Source organism: Neovison vison, chromosome 14 (assembly GCF_020171115.1).
Source record: "Neovison vison isolate M4711 chromosome 14, ASM_NN_V1, whole genome shotgun sequence".
Lineage (NCBI taxonomy): Eukaryota > Metazoa > Chordata > Mammalia > Carnivora > Mustelidae > Neogale > Neogale vison.
In genome coordinates this window covers 29,675,140-29,694,459 of record NC_058104.1, presented here as the reverse complement: position 1 = coordinate 29,694,459, position 19,320 = coordinate 29,675,140, and the positions used below count along the sequence as shown (strand labels likewise).

General features: G+C 36.8%; 1 protein-coding gene across 2 annotated transcripts in view; it reads left to right on the top strand.

Moving 5' to 3' along the window:
• The window catches only part of SMG1 (SMG1 nonsense mediated mRNA decay associated PI3K related kinase), a 108,771-nt gene that overhangs the window by 32,639 nt on the left and 56,812 nt on the right, over positions 1-19,320 (top strand). For both annotated transcript variants that reach the window (XM_044234245.1, XM_044234246.1), the window contains 12 exons: positions 315-470; positions 2,708-2,844; positions 3,820-3,878; positions 4,898-5,111; positions 7,844-7,969; positions 8,354-8,426; positions 9,786-9,883; positions 12,339-12,512; positions 14,229-14,453; positions 15,876-15,977; positions 17,229-17,498; positions 19,069-19,199. In XM_044234245.1, coding sequence (XP_044090180.1) covers positions 315-470; positions 2,708-2,844; positions 3,820-3,878; positions 4,898-5,111; positions 7,844-7,969; positions 8,354-8,426; positions 9,786-9,883; positions 12,339-12,512; positions 14,229-14,453; positions 15,876-15,977; positions 17,229-17,498; positions 19,069-19,199 — 1,765 coding nt within the window. The remainder of the gene's footprint in view (positions 1-314; positions 471-2,707; positions 2,845-3,819; positions 3,879-4,897; positions 5,112-7,843; positions 7,970-8,353; positions 8,427-9,785; positions 9,884-12,338; positions 12,513-14,228; positions 14,454-15,875; positions 15,978-17,228; positions 17,499-19,068; positions 19,200-19,320) is intronic.

The window sequence follows — 19,320 nt, the reverse complement described above, 5'->3', positions numbered from 1 at the left end:
CCCTTCATTAAAAAAATTTTAAAATTTTCATACATTATAATATACATAGGCAGTTTCCTTGTTACCCAAAATATCACAAAGGCAAAGTAGTCTCCTGACTACTCCTCTAGACTTCTAAAAGTTTTTAAAGTGCAATTACATTTCTTTTATCTTCTGCGGATGAACAAAATGAAAACAAGATGATTTCAAAGCAGGTAGCACAATGGAAGTATAGAAGAAAGGCTGTATGTGGGTAGTATGGTCCTGAACTGTCAGAAATTGATTGAGTAACGCAAAGAGCCCTATTAAAGTAAGGTAAATGTTGCTGTTTTTAGGTGGCTACAGTGTCAATGGAGGATCTGGGGAAAATACTTATGGTCGGAAGTCGTTGGGGCAAGAGCTGAGGGTTAACAATGTGACCAGCCCTGAGTTCACCAGTATTCAGCATGGCAGTCGTGCGTTAGCCATCAAAGACATGAGGAAATCACAGGGTAAGATTGGGCAAACTGGGAGCCAGTCACAAATGCCTCTGTATTTGTATTGCTCTACAAACACCTGTATCCCCTTTTTCCTGGACACCGTATTTCTTACTAATGCTTTTGCACACATGAGTTGGCTTGTTTACTTCGAGTTGAAAAACATGTACAGATGATCATTGTTCACATTCTTTCTCCTGTAAACTGTTTCTTAGACTAAATTCTCACAGGAAAGGTTTTAATACTTTTTAAGAGTACACTTTCTAGAGAATTCTCTTAAAGTAAGATTTGAAGACCAGATAAGTTGAAAGAAACAGTTTTCCTGATCATAGTGGGTAATGAATGTCTAGTGTGTGGTGGGCTCTTCCTGCAGCAAAGTCCTTGGACTCCGGGTCTGTTGGGGATTTCAGTATAAATGATGTAGATGTTTTTCTAAAGTTAAAGAGGCTGATAATCACTTTCTGCCTTATCACACAGCCTAACTGTATAGGTAAAGTGCCTTGAATGTCAGGGGATTAGAGGTAGTGATCATTAGTTTTCTAAAAGAAAAATTTATTTTGTTGGTAAAGCTAAGCATGAAATCAGGATTTCTGATTTATTTACTTTGTTGGATGTAGTCACTCTTTGGATATGTTTGCTTTATGACCATTTGCTTTCATGAGGGTGTGTATGTATATGTGTGCATTGTGTGTATCTTGGTGAATATTTTTGTGCATATAGGTGCTTTTTTTTGCATATGGCTTTTAAAAAATGAATTTTTTTTGGATAAATTCTCAGAGGTGGATCCACTAGTTAAAGGCTGTTTTTTGTTTTTTTTTAAGGTTTTATTTATTTATTTAATATATATATAGAGAGAGACACAGCAAGAGAGGGGAGATAAGCAGGGCAAGTGAGAGAGGGAGAAGCAGGCCTCCTGTGTTGCTGGGAGCCCAACACACGGGTTTGATCTCAGGACCCTGGGATCATGCCCTGAGCTGAAGGCAGATGTTTAACGACTGAGCCACCCAGGTGCCCCGCTGTGCTGTTTCTTAAGTATTTGAAGCCCTTGATTTTGGTACGATAGAAGCTAGAAAGTGAGTCCAAAGATAATGTCCAGTTCTTTCTCCTCTGAGGATCAGAATTAAGTAGTTTGCTAGTAAAAGAATTGTAAATATAGCATAGATTTCCTGGCTTGTAACCTAATGACATTTTCAGTATCCATGTTTTCAGAATTATTCAGTGGGCTAGGGATTAAAAAAAGAATCATTTTCCTTCTCTCAGATGTTGTAATTCCTTTTATTATTAAGTTTTTCTATGGCTTAGGGAGACATGAAACTATCAAGACTCTTTAATGTGGTTGGTTTTTACTGTACATTGGTTAATCATTACATAGCACAGCTGAAAATATAAAAAGAAAAATTTAGTACTTAAATGTATTTTTATTGGCAGTTGTTTCAGCATTGTTGCTAGTTCTTGTCATTAAAAAATAAAGGGCAGAACAGTCTGGTTTGCCACTTTTCTAGTGGCATCATGCCTTGCACATGGCTGGTGGTAATTAGACATTTTTGAACTGAATGTTCAATAAATTGAACTGATTTGAATTGAATTGAACTGATTTGCAGTTCACAGAAACTTTGTTTTGGGAAAGTAATGCTAATGTGAACAAGAGACTTCCCTCCATTGGATACCAAGTGAGAAATAGAAACATACAGCCTCTTTCTGCCTGGTTGAGACTTTATCCCTAACCTGTAGACTTCTCTTACCGGTACTTCTGGTCTTTACCTGAATGTTGAAAAGATTTTGGAACAAATCTGAAGAAAGTAATTTCTAAGCCTTTCTTAACTCTTACCTGGTCCCCTGGAATGAGCATTTGCTTAGGTTTATCTTTTTCAGGGTCTGCTTTCTGTGTAGCAGGAGTCTGCTGGAATTTGGTTTATAGTGACAAAAAAGTGTGATGGGACCTGCATTCATTTGAAGTTTTACTGTTCAGTGGTCTGTGATTTTTGATGTACTTTTAAATATTTGGGCTATAGGGGCGCCTGGGTGGCTCGGTGGGTTGGGCCACTGCCTTCGGCTTGGGTCATGATCCCGGGGTCCTGGGATCGAGTCCCGCATCGGGTTCTCTGCTCAGCAGGGAGCCTGCTTCCTCCTCTCTCTCTCTGCCTGCCTCTCTGCCTGCTTGTGATCTCTGTCTGTCAAATAAATAAATAAATTCTTTAAAAAAAATATTTGGGCTATAAAGCTTCTGTGTTTATACATGTTTATTTTCAAAGAGCGATCGATGTCTTATTCTGATGAGTCTCGACTGTCGAATCTTCTTCGGAGGATCACCCGGGAAGACGACAGAGACCGAAGACTGGCTACTGTGAAGCAGTTGAAAGAATTTATTCAGCAACCAGAAAACAAGCTGGTAAGTACAGTATGGAAATGTTGATTACTTATGTTTTTTCCATAATAAAGTAGATAATGCTATCTGGAGAGACAGGGAAAGCTTTGCTTCTCAGGAAATATGACAGGAATTCCTTATTCTAGGTTAATTTGGCCTGTGTTACAATGATTGAGAACTTGATGACCATGAGTGTAGTTTACCCGCCATTGGTGGATCCACACTGGTGTCTTTTACAATTAAGTGCTTTTAACCTTTAATATATTTATTCTGTTGTCCTCAGTTTTTATTTTCTGTATGCCGGGACAGACTGTGTCTTTGTTTTTCATATGTGAAATTGGGATTGCAGTGTGTGTATTTTGTTCATGAGTAGGTATGGTCTGGTGGCCAGGGCTAAATAAATAGAAAAATCCTTTAAAGAAAAAAGTTCAGGAGCAGTTACAAATTTCTCTCCACTCTGAGTAATTCTAACGTGAAATTAAGAACTTGATATAGAGCAGGAAAAAAATTAATGAGAATTGTATGACTCAAATAATACTTGGTTCAAGGCAGCTTTTCTGTCTCCCCCCTATTTTATTATGAAAAAGTTCAAATATATAGCAAATGAAATTTTTGAAAAAATTTTGAATCTAAATTGATAATTGAATATATGTCTGCCATCTAAATTCTGTCGTTAACATTTTATCATGTTTTGTTACGTATCTCTTCACCTCTTCATCTTTCAGTCCACGTAGTGTATTTCAGAGTAATAAATAAAACTGGCTTTTTGAGTTTTTTTTTTTTTTTTTTCCACTGATGATCATGGCAGTGCATAGGATGGAGAAACTTTTAGAATCTGAACGGAAACTTGTAACACTGATTCACGATAATTGTGGACTGGGAATAATAAGAAAAGGAAGGTGTGCTGTTTGATTAGAATTGGGAGGGGAACACGAGTAAGAAAGTGTAGAGTATTATTGCAAGTATAGGAATTTGAAGTTTTTTATACTTTTTTTTAAGGTACTAGTTAAACAATTGGATAATATCTTGGCTGCTGTACATGATGTGCTTAATGAAAGGTAAGTAACCAATGGGCAATTTTAAGACTTTAAAATATATTTTTAGAAATTATTTAAAAATGCACAAGAAGATAAACCCATTAGTGGCTTTAATTATGAATATCTACTTAATATTTTGCTGGGTTCTGTGCCATCTTTATCTATGTTAAAGTATTCATATGTTAATTGCCGTTGAATACAGATGGATTCCACTTGAAAGGAAATGCCTTTTTTTTTTTTTCTTTCTAATTTGTCAACATGACTGAGTAATTGAGCATTGACCTGTGGAATGCCATAAACTCTTAATGCAGGCATGAATGAATGCAATTAACTTTTGTAAACTAGAGAACTTTGAAACTGCTTAGAGAATAGAGGTGAAAGGGAGCTTCCTTCTTTGGGCAACAGTGGATTCACACCACCTGCTCTACGAGGCTACTGGGGTTCTCCACAAAGGTGTGCAGTCTGTTCTTCGTATGGGGATTCCTAAAGAATTGCAGTGTTGGAAAGCACCAAAAACTCATCTCAGCAGGTCACGAAACTTACTGCTTTTTGATGGTCTCATTTTATATAGTTCGTTATTAATATACTTAAATCAGTACTGTTATCCTGTTAAGTTTGTTGTGCTTTAACTAGTACCATTTTTTGTTTTATAGTCCTTACCTACTGAACATTACATTGTATGTAGTATTTGTAGTGTGTTTTATCTGATCCTTGTTGCTGCCTTTTTCTGTGGATTATTTACTGTAAGCTTGAGATGGAATGTGAAGCCTGATTTTTAGTATTTCTGGGCCTTTCTTTACTGTTTGTGAATAATTGATTCCGTAAAAGAAAATCTAATGTCTAACAGAAGTACTTTTGGGCACTGTGGGATAGAGAAAGTAGAGAGCATATTTAAAGATAAAATTTCAATCTTTTATGTAGTTCGAATAGAAAACTTAAAATCGTTGAAGACATTCTTTTGTAAAATGTGTCATTCTTGTCATCTTTGAAAGCTTAAATCTTTTGTATGTTTTGTTTTGTTTGCTTTGAAATAAACACAGTAGCAAATTGCTTCAGGAGTTGAGACAGGAGGGTGCTTGCTGTCTTGGCCTTCTTTGTGCTTCTTTGAGCTATGAGGCTGAGAAGATCTTCAAATGGATTTTTAGCAAATTTAGCTCATCTGCAAAAGATGAAGTTAAACTTCTCTACTTATGTGCCACCTACAAAGCATTGGAGACTGTAGGAGAGAAGAAAGCCTTTTCATCTGTAATGCAGGTGAGAATGAGGGGGAAAATTGATGCATTTGGAAAGAAAATTGTCCCTAACAATTTTCTAGCAATGTTTTTGAAGAGGAACTTGGAGAAACAGAACTTAGTATAGGACTTATCTACTGATAGTAAATATGATATAATTAACATTTCTCTTTCTGAGTTTGAGTTAAAGGATACAAATTAAAGGTAGGTTTAAAATAAGTTAGATTTTTTCTTGTCTTTTGGATTTTTGGAGCTGTCCTTTGAATTTGCTTAGTACTAGAATCATTTGCACATTTGGAAGTGGGGAGTTGGTGAGGACAGCTGGATATGAGGGGACTTGACTTTTCTGAGGGAGACAAAAACTGAACAATACCACTCATTCTAGGCCTTTTAAGGTTTAGTAATATGTCGAAAATTCTTATTCTAGGTGATATAAAATAATTTTGTATAAATGAAAACCAGCCCTCCTTAGCTTTATTTCAGTTTTGTGTGTAAGTATATTAAAAGATCCTTCTCAATTTTTTTAAAAGATTTTATTTGTTTATTTTACAGAAAGAGACATAGCGAGAGAAGGAACACAAGCACGGGGACTAAGAGAGGGAAAGCAGGCTTCCTGCCGAGCAGGGAGCCCGATACGGGGCTCTCTCCCAGGACTCTGGGATCATGACCTGAGCTAAAGTCAGATGCCTAACTGACTGAGCCACTCAGGCGCCCCAGATGTCTTTCATTTATATGTGCTCTTAACAATTCATCATATGCTTTATTTTGCTTAAGTCACTTTAAATAATAGTTATAGTCAGTTTGTTGTGTTTTTTACAGTTAGGTTTTTAAAAATCCATTTTTCTTTGATTATAGAGGTTATTTGAGAAATTTTAGGAAAGATTCAGAAAAATTGTAACTAAATATCATAACACCATATTGGGCTTATTCTGCACATAGTTTTTATATTTTGAACATTTCTTCAAATATTTATTTTGAAAATTTTCAAATCCAGAGGAAAATAGGTAGACCAGTATAATAAATACCCATATTATCTTTTATTTAGATTTATCACTTATTAACCTCTTTTTAAGTTTTTTTTTTTTTTTAATGTATTTATTTGAGAGAGGTAATGAGTGAGAGAGCATAAGAGGGAGGAGGGTTAGAGGGAGAAACAGACTCCGACTGAGCAGGGAGCCAGATGCAGGGTTCAACCCCAGGACCCTTGGGACCATGACTGGAGCCGAAGGCAGAGGCTTAACTGACTGAGCCACCACGCACCCCCATCACTTATTAACATTTTCTACACTTGTTTTATTTCTGCACACATAGGCATGTGTACTTTTTTGTTGAACCATTTGCAAATAAATTACACGTCATGACAGTTCACCCTATAGTGCCTGAACACTCATCCCCTAAAAATAAGGCTCTTATATAACAGTACAATTATTATCATACCTAAGAAAATTAATTTTATTACATAATACAATCCATATTCAAACTTCTGCCCTTAAGATATCTTGTACAGCTTTTGTCTTACCTGACCCAGGGTTCCATCAGACTTGTGTGTTGTTTAGCGCTCTACCTCTTTAATCACCGTTAATTAGAACAATTCACATCTTTTTTGTCCCTCCTATTTGTGCAGTGTTCTATTTTATGAGTTTATCTGATTGCTCTTTCCTGATTTTAAACCTTTTGGTCACAAATACTTCCTGGGTTCTTTATTTTGTAGCATCACACTAGCAGGCACATAACTTCAGTTTGTCTTCCTGTTAGGGATGAAGAGTTTGATCACCTGATTGAGGTGATGACCACCAGAATCTTTCCATTGTGGAGGCTTATTTTTCTCCTTTTGTAGTTAGTGATCTGGGCATGATACCTTGAGACCTTCTGAATACCCTATTTTTTAGTTCTATTTCACTCAGTGACTTTGGCTCCCGTTCGTATCCTGTACCTGTATAGATTTATCACATTGGCTATGCAAAATATTAGATGCTTTTCCAGTTCTAGCACTTTTTCTATAGTTATAACCTCATTCTTTTGTAAAGAAGAGCTTTACTTTTTAGGAAAAAATGGTTTCTAACAGCTGCAAAATATTCTATCAATGGCATGCCATGTATTTGTTTAAAAAATAGATCTATATATAGTGGTAACATGAGCCTGCATGTCTGTTAACTCACGCAGTCGGGCCATGCCTATCTTCTTTAAATCATTCAGATTTGAAACAAATACTAATATCCTAAAGTATAAATTGTATAAAATTTGCTATAAATTTTGAATTGGAAAGTAATTGTCACACCTTAAAGGAAAGTTTTCCAAGCACATCTTAATTTCTGTTCTTGAAATTTAATCAAGTCTGTGGTATTAAAGAGAGCACTTAGGAATAATGTCAACAGACATTACTTAGGAATAATATTAAGGGACTTTAAATAAGAGGACACAGTCTTTATTTTCAGCCTATTTATGGTGGAATGAAATGTTTTCAACTTATTTTTGAGCTGAAACTGTAAGACTTTTCTTTTCTTTAGTATCATAATCAATTTTAGATAAAGTCACTTTTCCAAAAAAGATCTTATTTGAGAGAGCACATGCTCTGCATGAAAGGGGTGAGGGGCAGAGGGTAAAGCAGATTCCCCGCAGAGCCAGGAGCCCAACACGGACTTGGGGTCATTACCTGAGCTGAAGATATGTCACTTTTTGATATGAACCCAACATGCTTGTTTTCTTCCTGTTTTGTTGAATATTCATGGTTTATAACTTTTTTTTATTTTTCAGCTTGTAATGACCAGCCTACAGTCTATTCTTGAAAATGTGGATACACCAGAATTACTTTGCAAATGTGTTAAGTGCATTCTTTTGGTGGCTCGATGTTATCCTCATATTTTCAGCACTAATTTTAGGGTGAGTTCTCTGACTCCCTCTGTTCAGATGATGGGGTGAAGGATTGGGTTTGTGTCTAAGGACCTTTTTAAATCAGAAAGAAAACAGTTTCTGCTTCTTGGAGTATAATCAGTGATGCTTGAGGGTCCAAGAAGAATGGTGCATTAATATGTTTTTGTAAATACCATCTGTACTTTCTGACATTAATACCTTAAAATATTTAAAGAAAAAACATTTTCTCGAGGTCTTAAAGTTCCATTCTCTTGCCCTGCCCTTTCCCTTTCTAAGTTTGTATAATGTCACATAGGTACTACACAGATGCTTTTTCTAGGATTTCTTAATCCGAAGTGGTCACAGGAGAAGTAGCAGTTAGACCTTAAAACAATTCTCTTTGTCTCCATCCAGGATACAGTTGATATATTAGTTGGATGGCATATAGATCATACTCAGAAACCGTCGCTCACACAGCAGGTGTCTGGTAAGTTATTCAGCATATACCAGGCATTTAAATGTGGTGGGAAGGAACTCTGGTTCTTCAAAGTACAGCTGTTAATACCGTTTCTTTCATAATGCAAGAAAAATAATTTCTTCACAGAAATAATTTGGTTATTATGTATTTTTTCTTTAAATTTTTAAAGATTTTATTTATTTTGTCAGAGAGAGTAAGCACAGCAGGGGGAGCAGGAGATAGAGGGAGAAGCAGGCTTCCTACCTAGCAAGGAGTCCAGTGTGGGACTTGATCCCAGGACCTTGATACCTGACCTGAGCTGATGTTAGACGCTTAGTTGACTGAGCCACTCAGGCACCACAATAATTTGGTTATTATAAATGAACATTACTTGTTAGCAGAATTTATCCTTTCAGAGGAAGACTTTGTACTTTGAAGTAGGTAGGAGAGAGTAAGTACAGACTATAACGTTGCACCTTTGAGAAATTAAAAGGACTTATCCATGAGTCATTGTAGTGTGTTCTGGTGGCAGGAGACACTACATTGGCAATACTCAAGTATAGATTGAAAGATCCTGGATATTTGTGACTCGTTTTTCTGGTTATTAAAAAAACAAATGGATGAATTTGGGAAACTTCGTAATTGATAAATTTAAAAATATTTGTTTTTATTTAAGTGAATGACTACCCTGACTCATTTGGACATTTTCAGCTTGTTTCAGGTGCTATAGTTTCTCTTAGCTTAATTGGTGCAATGGACTTCTGAAAATAGGATATTCCACTGAGAGTGGTTCTGACCCATTTCCATTGGGGAGATTAGTGGATGCCTTTGGTGGGTAGTTGGGGTTCTGGAGTAGAAAGCCAGGCTAATGGCGGATTGTGTTATTTTAGTCTAAGCCTTGTGTATATTGACAATATGGATATATATATATTTTTTTAAGATTTTTATTTATTTATTTGATAGAGAGAGATCACAAGTAGGCAGAGAGGCAGGCAGAGAGAGAGAGGAGGAAGCAGGCTCCCTGCTGAGGAGAGAGCCCGATGCGGGACTCGATCCCAGGACCCCGAGATCATGACCTGAGCCGAAGGCAGCGGCTTAACCCACTGAGCCACCCAGGCGCCCCGACAATATGGATATTAAATCTAATGAAAAATAAGGACTAAGAATCACATTTTAATTTCTGGAGACTGTTCATTTTTCCAGTATTAAAAGAGACATTGGTTAATCATGATCAGCATGTTTACTAGTTAACAATACTAATTTTATGAAATATGGCATTGTTTAACGGTACACAACTTGAAAACCAAAGACTTTGAAAACAAGGCTTTTAGATAATTTGTAATTTAGATTTTTTTGTTTCTTTTTACTTGAATTTTTTGTGATTCCTAGGGTGGTTGCAGAGTTTGGAGCCATTTTGGGTAGCTGATCTGGCATTTTCTACCACTCTTCTTGGTCAGTTTCTAGAGGACATGGAGGCATATGCTGAGGTGAGTATGTAGAAAGTTAAGTTATTTTCCTAAAATATAGTTGAGAACAAAACAATGTTAAAACAGTGGTAAATTAATTTTTTATTATTTTATTTTTTTAAAGATTTTATTTGAGAGAGTGTGCACACAAGGGTGGGGAGGAACAAAAGAAGAGGGAGAAACAGCCTCCTCACTGAGTAGGAGCCAGTTGTAGGGCTAGATCCCAAGACCCTGAGATCAAGACCTGAGCTAAAGGCAGACACTTAACCGAATGAGCCACCCAGGCGCCCCATCAGTGCTGGATTTATTTTAAAATAATTCAGACTGCTTGACATTAAATAGAAATTACAAAACCATTGCAACATTAAAAAAGCTTTTTTAGATACTGTTTTTAAGCTGCCAGCTGAATTACCAGAAAGACTGAAAGAAAAGTAGTAGGTCTCATTTTGCAAAGCTTGAAATATTCCTGGTAGCCAGTAGTCGTCGTCGTCTTTTTCTTTTTCTTTTCTTTTCTTTTTTTTTTTTTTTTTAAAGATTTTATTTATCCATTTGAGAGAGAGAGCATGAGAGGGGATAAGGTGAGAGGGAAAAGCAGACTCCCTGTGGAGCTGGGAGCCAGATGTGGGACTCAATCCTGGGACTCCAGGATCACGACCCCAACGAAGGCAGTCGCCCAACCAACTGAGCCACCCAGGCACCCACCAGTAGTCTTCTGAAGACATTTTCTGAAGTTCATTTTTATTTTTTGATAAAGAAGAGTATTGACCAGAAGAGTATTTGACCATTTTTCTTTTTTGATAAAGAAGAGTATTTGATCAGGAGAGTATTAAAGGTAAGGTGAATTGATATTGTATAAAAGCTTCTAAAAACTTCTGTTAAATATATTGGGGATCTTGGACCATGCTACCCCATCTTTATAGCTGATCTACCTTGCTGAAGCTCCCCAAGGGGGAGAGTCTTTACAAACCAGAGTGGGCAGCTTCAGCAAGGTAGATCAGCTATAAAGATGGGCTGTGAAAAAAGATATTCTAGGTGTGGAGGCAAAGAAACACATGGAAGACAAAATTTTCCTCCCACTTTTCACTGAAAGACTCGAAATAGCATGGATGAAGTTAAATTGTTATAGGAGCCTCAAACACCACTCAAGAATCATGGTAGGTCTGAATAGAGAAGAACCACAAAGAGGTTCTCACAGGACATGGCCGATTAAGTCATGACCAATGGGATAAGAAAGCTAAGACCCAATACCAGAGACTTCAGCAGCACCCATGAAGTCACCGTACTGTACTTGTACAGCCACAAAAATTTGCTAGAGCCAAGTCTTTTCCTCCAAAGCATGATCTAAGATCCCCAATATATGTAAGAGGAAAGTCTTTAGAGGCTTTCATACAATATCAATTCACCTTATTTTCAGTACTTTTCTGGGGAAGGCAAGTGTTAAAAAAATTAGAAAATCTGGTTTACAAATCTAGTTAAGGAAATAAGATCTACTCAAAACACTAGCAAAAAACGGGATACTAGAACCAACATATATACCTACATATAACTAATTCTCTATTATTTTGGTGCTTAGTTATATGTAGGTATATGTTGGTTCTAGTATCCCATTTTTTTGCTAGTGTTTTGAGTATATCTTGCCTCCCCCATTTGCCCTTTGTGTGCATAATGTTGGTGTGGAAGGATTATTGAATTGAGTGGCTCAGAAAATACCTGGAATAAGATTTTAGCAGAAACCAGTTTAGGAATGGCAAAAGTTTCTGGCTTCATTTATATCTCTCTGTATCAGAGCATATGTACTAGAATTTATTACCCCCCCATTACCTTTCTGAGTTGGTATGAGAAGTTATTTTCTTTAAAGATTTTATGTATTTATCTGTCAGAGAGAGAGAGAGAGAGGATGCACAAGCAGGGGGAGTGGCAGGTGGAGGGAGGAGCAGGTTTCCCGCTGAACAAGGAGCCTGATGTGGGACCCAATCTCAGGACCCTGGATAGTGACTTGAACCAAAGGCAGACGCTTAACGACTGAGCCACCCAGGCATCCCCTGAGATTACGTTTGGTCTAGTGAGATTACTTTTGGTTTATTTAAATACAGATTTGTTAATTAGTGAAGTATAATTTACTTTTACATTTAGATTCACGTTTCTTTCTTTAACATTATTTTTTTTTCTTTTATTTTGTGGTGATGGGGGCAGAGGTAGAGGGAGAGAAAGAATCTTAGGTAGGCTCCATGCCCAGCACAGAGCTCAATGCAGGACTCAGTCTCACAACCTCATATGACTTGAGCCAAAACTGAGAGTTGGACGCTTAAACAAAAAGTTGAGCCACCCAGGCACCCTTCATGTTTCTTTTTCTTATAGGCTAAAATGCCTTTATTTGTAAAGATAAAGTTAATTCGCTTAAAAATTGGGAGTTTTTTTGTTTGTTTGTTTTGAACATTGTCCTCCTTAAATAAGAGTGCTGTGATTGCACATCTAGGACCTCAGCCATGTGGCCTCTGGGGAGTCAGTGGATGAAGATGTTCCTCCTCCATCAGTGTCGCTACCAAAGCTGGCCGCGCTTCTCCGGGTGTTCAGTACTGTAGTGAGGAGCATTGGGGAGCGCTTCAGCCCAATTCGGGGTCCTCCAATTACTGAGGCATATGTAACAGATGTAAGTGTCTTAAGGAGTTTAAAGTACCATTCAAAAATAAAGTTGTTGTCTATTGTAAATGCTTCTTTTCTTTACCGAGTGAACTGTGTGACTAACCCTCGTTTGTTCAGTACGTATGTACATATGTGGTTACTTTCTTAAATTGCCAGAAAAGTAGGAAATCCTATTACATCCTGGCCCTTTTCTGTCCCCTCCCCTATGTGAGAAAAAGGCTACACTCCATTTTAAAATATGCATAAATTTTTTCTCATGAGATCCTTTATAGATTCATTATTCTTTATTTATATTCTTTTAAAATCTTTCTTTAAAGATCTTATAGTACTTGTTTTTAATTACTGAGGTTAGTTTTTCAGCATACTGAGAATAACACACTGTAGAGAAAGCCTGGAAGAGTAATTTTTTCTGAGCATGACAGGATGAAACAACTTGATAGTGTGACATCCAAGATTATAAAGATACAAGAACTTAAATATATAGTAGTCTGAGATCAGTCACAAGAGGCAGCATGATTACCACACTTCAGCAGCTGCAAACATTAGCTGTACTCTGTTAAAACAGTGAGTGGTTCCGTGTAATAGACATGAGAAATGAACCTGTCACTGGATGGTGCTTGAATAAGAAGGGAGAGACGTGCGTGATACAGACATAAAATATTAAAAGATTAAAATTTTACTATTATGATACGAGTGTAGCTTTTACTTATTTCTGTTGAAAATGTTGCAAAATAAAATAGGATATTAATTTTATATGTAATTTTTGGTAGGTTAATTGTGTATTTGAACAGAAATGTCAGATCTTGAGGATAATTAAAACCAGCAGTTTGATATTTTAAACCTGAAGGAGATGATATAATATCTTCATTTTATTTATTCCTTTCTAAAAGTTGGTGGTTTGGTGACTGTGTCAGTGTTGAAATAAAGGCAGCAAACGCAGATGTAAAACAAAAGGAAAGAAAATAACCATTTCCCAGGATAGTTATATATTTAATGTATTCTTGTATGAAGGTCTTTTAGGCCTTTTTAACCTATAAATTTAATGTCTACATATAGTGGTTATTGAATATTACAGAAAAATATACTATATCCCTTTGTTTTTTCTTAACTAATTTTGACTAGAAATTTAGTGCATTAATATTGACTACTATAGTTTGGTAGGGGTTTTGGTTGGATATTACATGATTTTCGTAATCCTCTAATAGGTACATGTTATGAATGAGACTTAACTTTTCCAAAGAGACCATCAGTACATGAACTTTCATAAGCTAAGGTGACTTGGATACTTTAGTTTAAATAGATTGATTATCATAAGCCCAAGTGCAGGAAGATTATTCTCATGGTAGGTTATTCCTGTGTTTAATGTTACTGTTCCAGGTACTTGTGTATTTCATGAATATAAAAATTCTGAGCGTTAGCCATTTGGTTACTTTGTCAAAGTGGGGGAGGGAGGGTGATAGGAATTGGGTTTAAGGGATATAGAGGATGGCATATTCCATTTTCTGTCACAAGAGTACTCTAGAATTTTTTAAGCAAGATCATTTGTGCATATTTTACTAAAGATACCCTTATTATTCAGCCACTGAGAGATAGAATATTAAGAGACTACTGACAAGGCAGGCAGTTAATTTTTAGTTGAAACTGCATTAAATAAAAACTATTTTCTTGCTCTGTGGAAGCTTGTGAATTTTTTTAAAAAGCTGCTTGTTCTCCCCATTTGCAGGTTCTATACAGAGTAATGAGATGTGTGACGGCTGCAAACCAAGTGTTTTTTTCTGAGGCTGTGTTGACAGCTGCTAATGAGTGTGTTGGTGTTTTGCTCGGCAGCTTGGATCCTAGCATGACTATACATTGTGACATGGTCATTACATATGGATTAGATCAGCTGGAGAACTGCCAGACTTGCGGTACAGATTATATCATCTCAGTCTTGAATTTACTCACATTGGTATGTGAATTCTTTCTTGTGGCTTATTAATATGTTGTTTTTTCAAGCCCTTAAATTTAAATTAGTGTGGAAGAAATGAAGGCCTTGGTTGTTATTTTTTTTTTAAAGAGTGTATTAGTCTTATTTATATAATCTAGTTTGCCTTTGCCCTGTTATCTGTTTATTTTTAGTGTTTGATCTCAGTGTAGCTTTATTCCTTTTTTTTCTTTTTTTAATGAAACATTGTCTTTCATATAAGACTACTTAGTATTCCTGGTAAATATTATATGGATACTTAGTAACTATTTTGAAAGACCTTGTTGTGTTTTATTTTCCATATGAAACTTGTTTTATAGTTTTTATTCTTAACCATAAGTATTCTTCCTTTCCACCATTTATTATGAACATTTTGAAGTATATAAGAGTAGTATAATAAATCTCTGTATACTTAATACTGTTTCTCTAATTAGAAACATATGGTCCATCTGGTTTCATCTAGACCTCTCTGACGCGCTAGCTCTTCCTTGCTCTGCCTCTATCCCTAACTGGATTGTTTTAAAGCAAATTCTACGTGCTGTTCTGCTGAACATTTCTGCTGAAGTTATACCTTTCTTTGACAATATTAAAAAAAAATGCACATGTTTAAGTATGATACGTGTATCCTATTTAGGGATCTAGACATTTAATGTCATCATGTTAAGGCCTTAAGATGCAGTTTAGATCTATTACTTTTTAAATTAATAGATATTTTTCAGAGCAGCTTTTAGGTTTACACAAATACTGAGCTTTAAGTACGGAGTTCCCATACCCTGTCCCACAATAGTGTCCCTCATTATTATTTTTTTAAAATATTTTATTTATTTATTTGTCAGAGAGAGAGAGAGAGCATGAGCACAAGGAGGGGAGCAGCAGGCAGAGGGAGAAGCAGAAGCAGGCTCCCCACTGAGCAGGGACCCCGATGTGGGGACTCGATCCCAGGACCCTGGGATCATGAGCTGAACTGAAGGCAGACGTTTAACTGACTGAGCCACCCATGTGTCCCAGTTTCCCTCATTAACATCTTGCTTCAGTGTGGTACATTTATTACAGTTGATGAGCCATATTGACATGTTATTAACTGAGGTCCATAGTTCACCTAGGGTTCATTCTCTGGATTGTACGTTTTGTGGGTTTTGACAAATGAATAGTGCCGCATATTCATTATTGAGGTATCAAACAGAGTAGTTTTGCTGCCCTAAAAATCCCTTGTGGTCCACCTGTTCATTCCTCCTTAATCTTTGGTAACTATAGATATTTTTACTGTCTCCATAGTTTGCCATTTCCAGAAGGTCATATTGGTGGAATCCTAGTATGTAGCCACGTCAGATGGGCTTCTTCACTTAAAGTTCTCCCGTGTCCTGTTGTGTCTTGGTAGCTCACTTCTTTTTATTTTATTCTTTTTAGATCGTTGAACAGATAAATACAAAACTACCATCATCATTTGTAGAAAAACTGTTCATACCATCATCTAAACTACTGTTTTTGCGTTATCATAAAGAAAAGGAGGTAAGTGTTGCATTGAGAAGGACTTTTGGTAACTTCAGTCATTGAAGAGTTTACTCAAGTTGCTTCCTAGGCTACATAAATAAAGTGGGAATGAAATGATAAATAAATGTTTTAAAATACAGTGATTAAATGATTTATTAGTATTTGTTGATTGTCATACCAGTGTGCCATATACTCTTCTTAATTTCTGTAATTTGTTTTATTAATATTTCATAAAATAAGTTATATTTTAAAAGTTAGAAATTCAGAAGTATAGTATATCACAAATTTCATTATTAGCTTCTCATCTGACTTCCAGTCAGAACCACTATAGACTTTCCAAGTGGACAGAAGAAAACGAATTATAATATTCTTTCTTTTCTTTTCTTCAAGATTTTATTGATTTATTTGACACACAGAGTGAGAGAGGGAAGGGAGAGAGCAAGGGGAGAGGGAGAGGGAGAAGCAGGCTCCCTGCTGAGCATGGAGCCCGATGTGGGGCTCAATCCTGGGACTCGATCCTGGGACTGTAGGATCATGACCTGAGCCGAAGGCAGACGCTTGACAACTGTGCCCCTTAGGTGTTCCATAAATTGCTTTTTTTATGTGTGTTTTGATACCAGTCATTTTTTAAAAATGGCCTGGGGCAGCCGGGTGGCTCAGTGGGTTAAGCCTCTGCCTTCGGCTTAGGTCATGATCTCGGGGTCCTGGGATCAAGCCCCACATTGGGACTCTCTGCTCAGCAGGGAGTCTGCTTCCCCCCTCTCTCTGCCTACTTGCGATCTCTCTCTCTGTCAAAATAAATTTTAAAAAATCTTTAAAAAAAAATGACCTTTTAAGAACTTCTAATTTAGAGGACTCTGTAATAAAGTTTTGAAGATTTTTATAAATTTATTTACACATGTAGGTTTCCTAAGGTTGATTTTTTTAAAAAATTTAGGTCTTTGGTGTTGTGGACAGTGAATTTATTTTTCTTTTTCCCCAATTTTTAAAGATTATTTATTTATTTGACAGACAAAGATCACAAGTAGGCAGAGAGGCAGACCGAGAGAGGAGGAAGCAGGCTCCTTGCCAAGCAGGGAGCCCGATGTGGGGCTTGATCCCAGGACCCTGGGATCATGACCCGAGCTGAAGACAGAGGCTTTAACCCACTCAGCCACCCAGGCGCCCCATGAATTTATTTTTCTTAAAATTGATTTGTACTATCACATTATGCAGTTAGTAATACTATTTTCCATATAATTATCACTTTCTTGAATTCTCTCTTTAAAGGTTGTTGCTGTAGCCCATGCTGTTTATCAAGCAGTGCTCAGCCTGAAGAATATTCCTGTTTTGGAGACTGCCTATAAATTAATTTTGGGGGAAATGACTTGTGCCCTAAACAACCTGCTACATAGTCTACAACTTCCTGATGCCTGCTCTGAAATAAAACATGAGTCTTTTAAAAATCACGTATTCAATGTAGACAATGCAAAATTTGTAGTTATATTTGATCTCAGTGCCCTGACTACAATTGGAAATGCCAAAAACTCACTAATTGGGGTGAGTCTTTACTTGCAGTGCTTTGTTTTATTCTTACTTAAGCCTCTCTTCATTGCATGTTTACCTGTTATTTACTGCCATTATCATGTCAGTATCTCCAGAGTCACTATAGACCACACTGCCGGATGTATGTAGGACATGCCTGGATCATTAAAATTGACAGGAATGTTTTCTTGCTGTTATATTTCCCTTATCCCTTCCTTTCCTTGACAACACTTACCAGATTTTCTTATATTTGTCTTATTCTTAAAAAACTGTCTTTTATGAATTTATATGTATTCTAGCATGCTTATAAAAAAATGTGTCAGTGTTTTGCACAGTTCAGATTTGTTCTTCTAATATGTTCTTCTAATTAGTTCTTCTAATATGCAGGTTCTTCTTCCCCGCTTTTCTCCTCTTCACTAATGTTAGTGCTTACATATGGTCTTCCTTTTTGAGTTCCCCTACTTTTCTCTAGGAATATTCATATATTCTTTCTTTTGGGAAAAGAATGAAGATTTCTTCCCTTTAAGAAGTTTGATGTGACCTTCCTTTTGACTGATAATTATTGCTTTAATTTGTTTATTTTTTCCCTTGTGTTAGACCTTTCGTGATTGAAAGACATTACTTCTAATAAAAAAAATAGCGTATAATTAAAGGATTAGGTTTTCTAAAAGAGAAGGGAGGGAAAAGTCAAATTTTGATGTTTAGATTTGCGTGCTCTCCTGATTAGATTGCCTTGTATCACTCCATGAGTAGCAGTTCTTTCCCCTACTGCTAGTCGTGGCTGATGGTGTACAGTAAACTACTCAGACCCTAAAATTTCGTTTTTGAGGAATTCACATTGTGTATAGATTTGAGGAGGTTTTTTTGTCTTGTAGTCTGGAAACAGAGTGGGTCAGGAAGGGGCAGGCAGATGGAATGGAGTACATTAGCAGCAGAAGGAAAAGGGAAGGATGGCTTAAGAAAGTGGTAAGATGTGCTGTTTTCCTCATTGGACAGGGCACTTTACTGTTTAGTATACGGAAAATTGAGGAGATGCTGTTTGCTACGTTGTGAGGTACAGAGGACTTTGTTTAGATCAGGAATCCATAGACTACAGCCTGTGGGCCAAATATAGCTCAGTACCTTTTTCTGTCTCTTTTAAAAAATTACTTTCCTTATGTGGGAGAGGGAGTGCAGGAGAGCACAGGCAGGGGGAGGGGCAGAGGTAAAGGGTGAAGCTCCCTACTGATCAAAAAACCTGGCATGCTCAATCCCAGGGCCCTGAGATCATGACCTGAGCTGAAGGCAGACGCTTAACTAACTGAGCCACCCAGGCAGTCCTGTTTTTTCCTCTTTTTCAAAAAGTATCTTTATTGATATGTAATTCAAATATCATATAATTCCCACTTAAAGTGTACAGTTCAGGAGCACCTGGGTGACTCAGTTGGTGACATGTCCAGCTCTTGATTTCGGCTGAGGTCGTGATCTGTGCCACCTGGTTGCCCCTGTCATTTTAACTTTCAAAAATGTGTACATATATTTTGAGGAATAAGCTTATATGTGTCTTGGAGGAGCCAAATATTTGTTTTCTTTTGTACATCATCAGATGTGGGCGCTGTCTCCAACCGTCTTTGCCCTGCTGAGTAAGAATCTGATGATTGTGCATGGTGACTTGGCTGTTCACTTCCCTGCCATTCAGTACGCCGTGCTCTACACGCTGTATTCTCATTGTACCAGGTACTATACTGTACAGACACCTCTTACAAACAAGGGTTTGTTTTTTCTTTTGAACTTTGGTGGGCTCTCATAAGAGTAGATTTTTAAAAATAAGTGTTGACTTTGGAATTGCTTTCTTTTT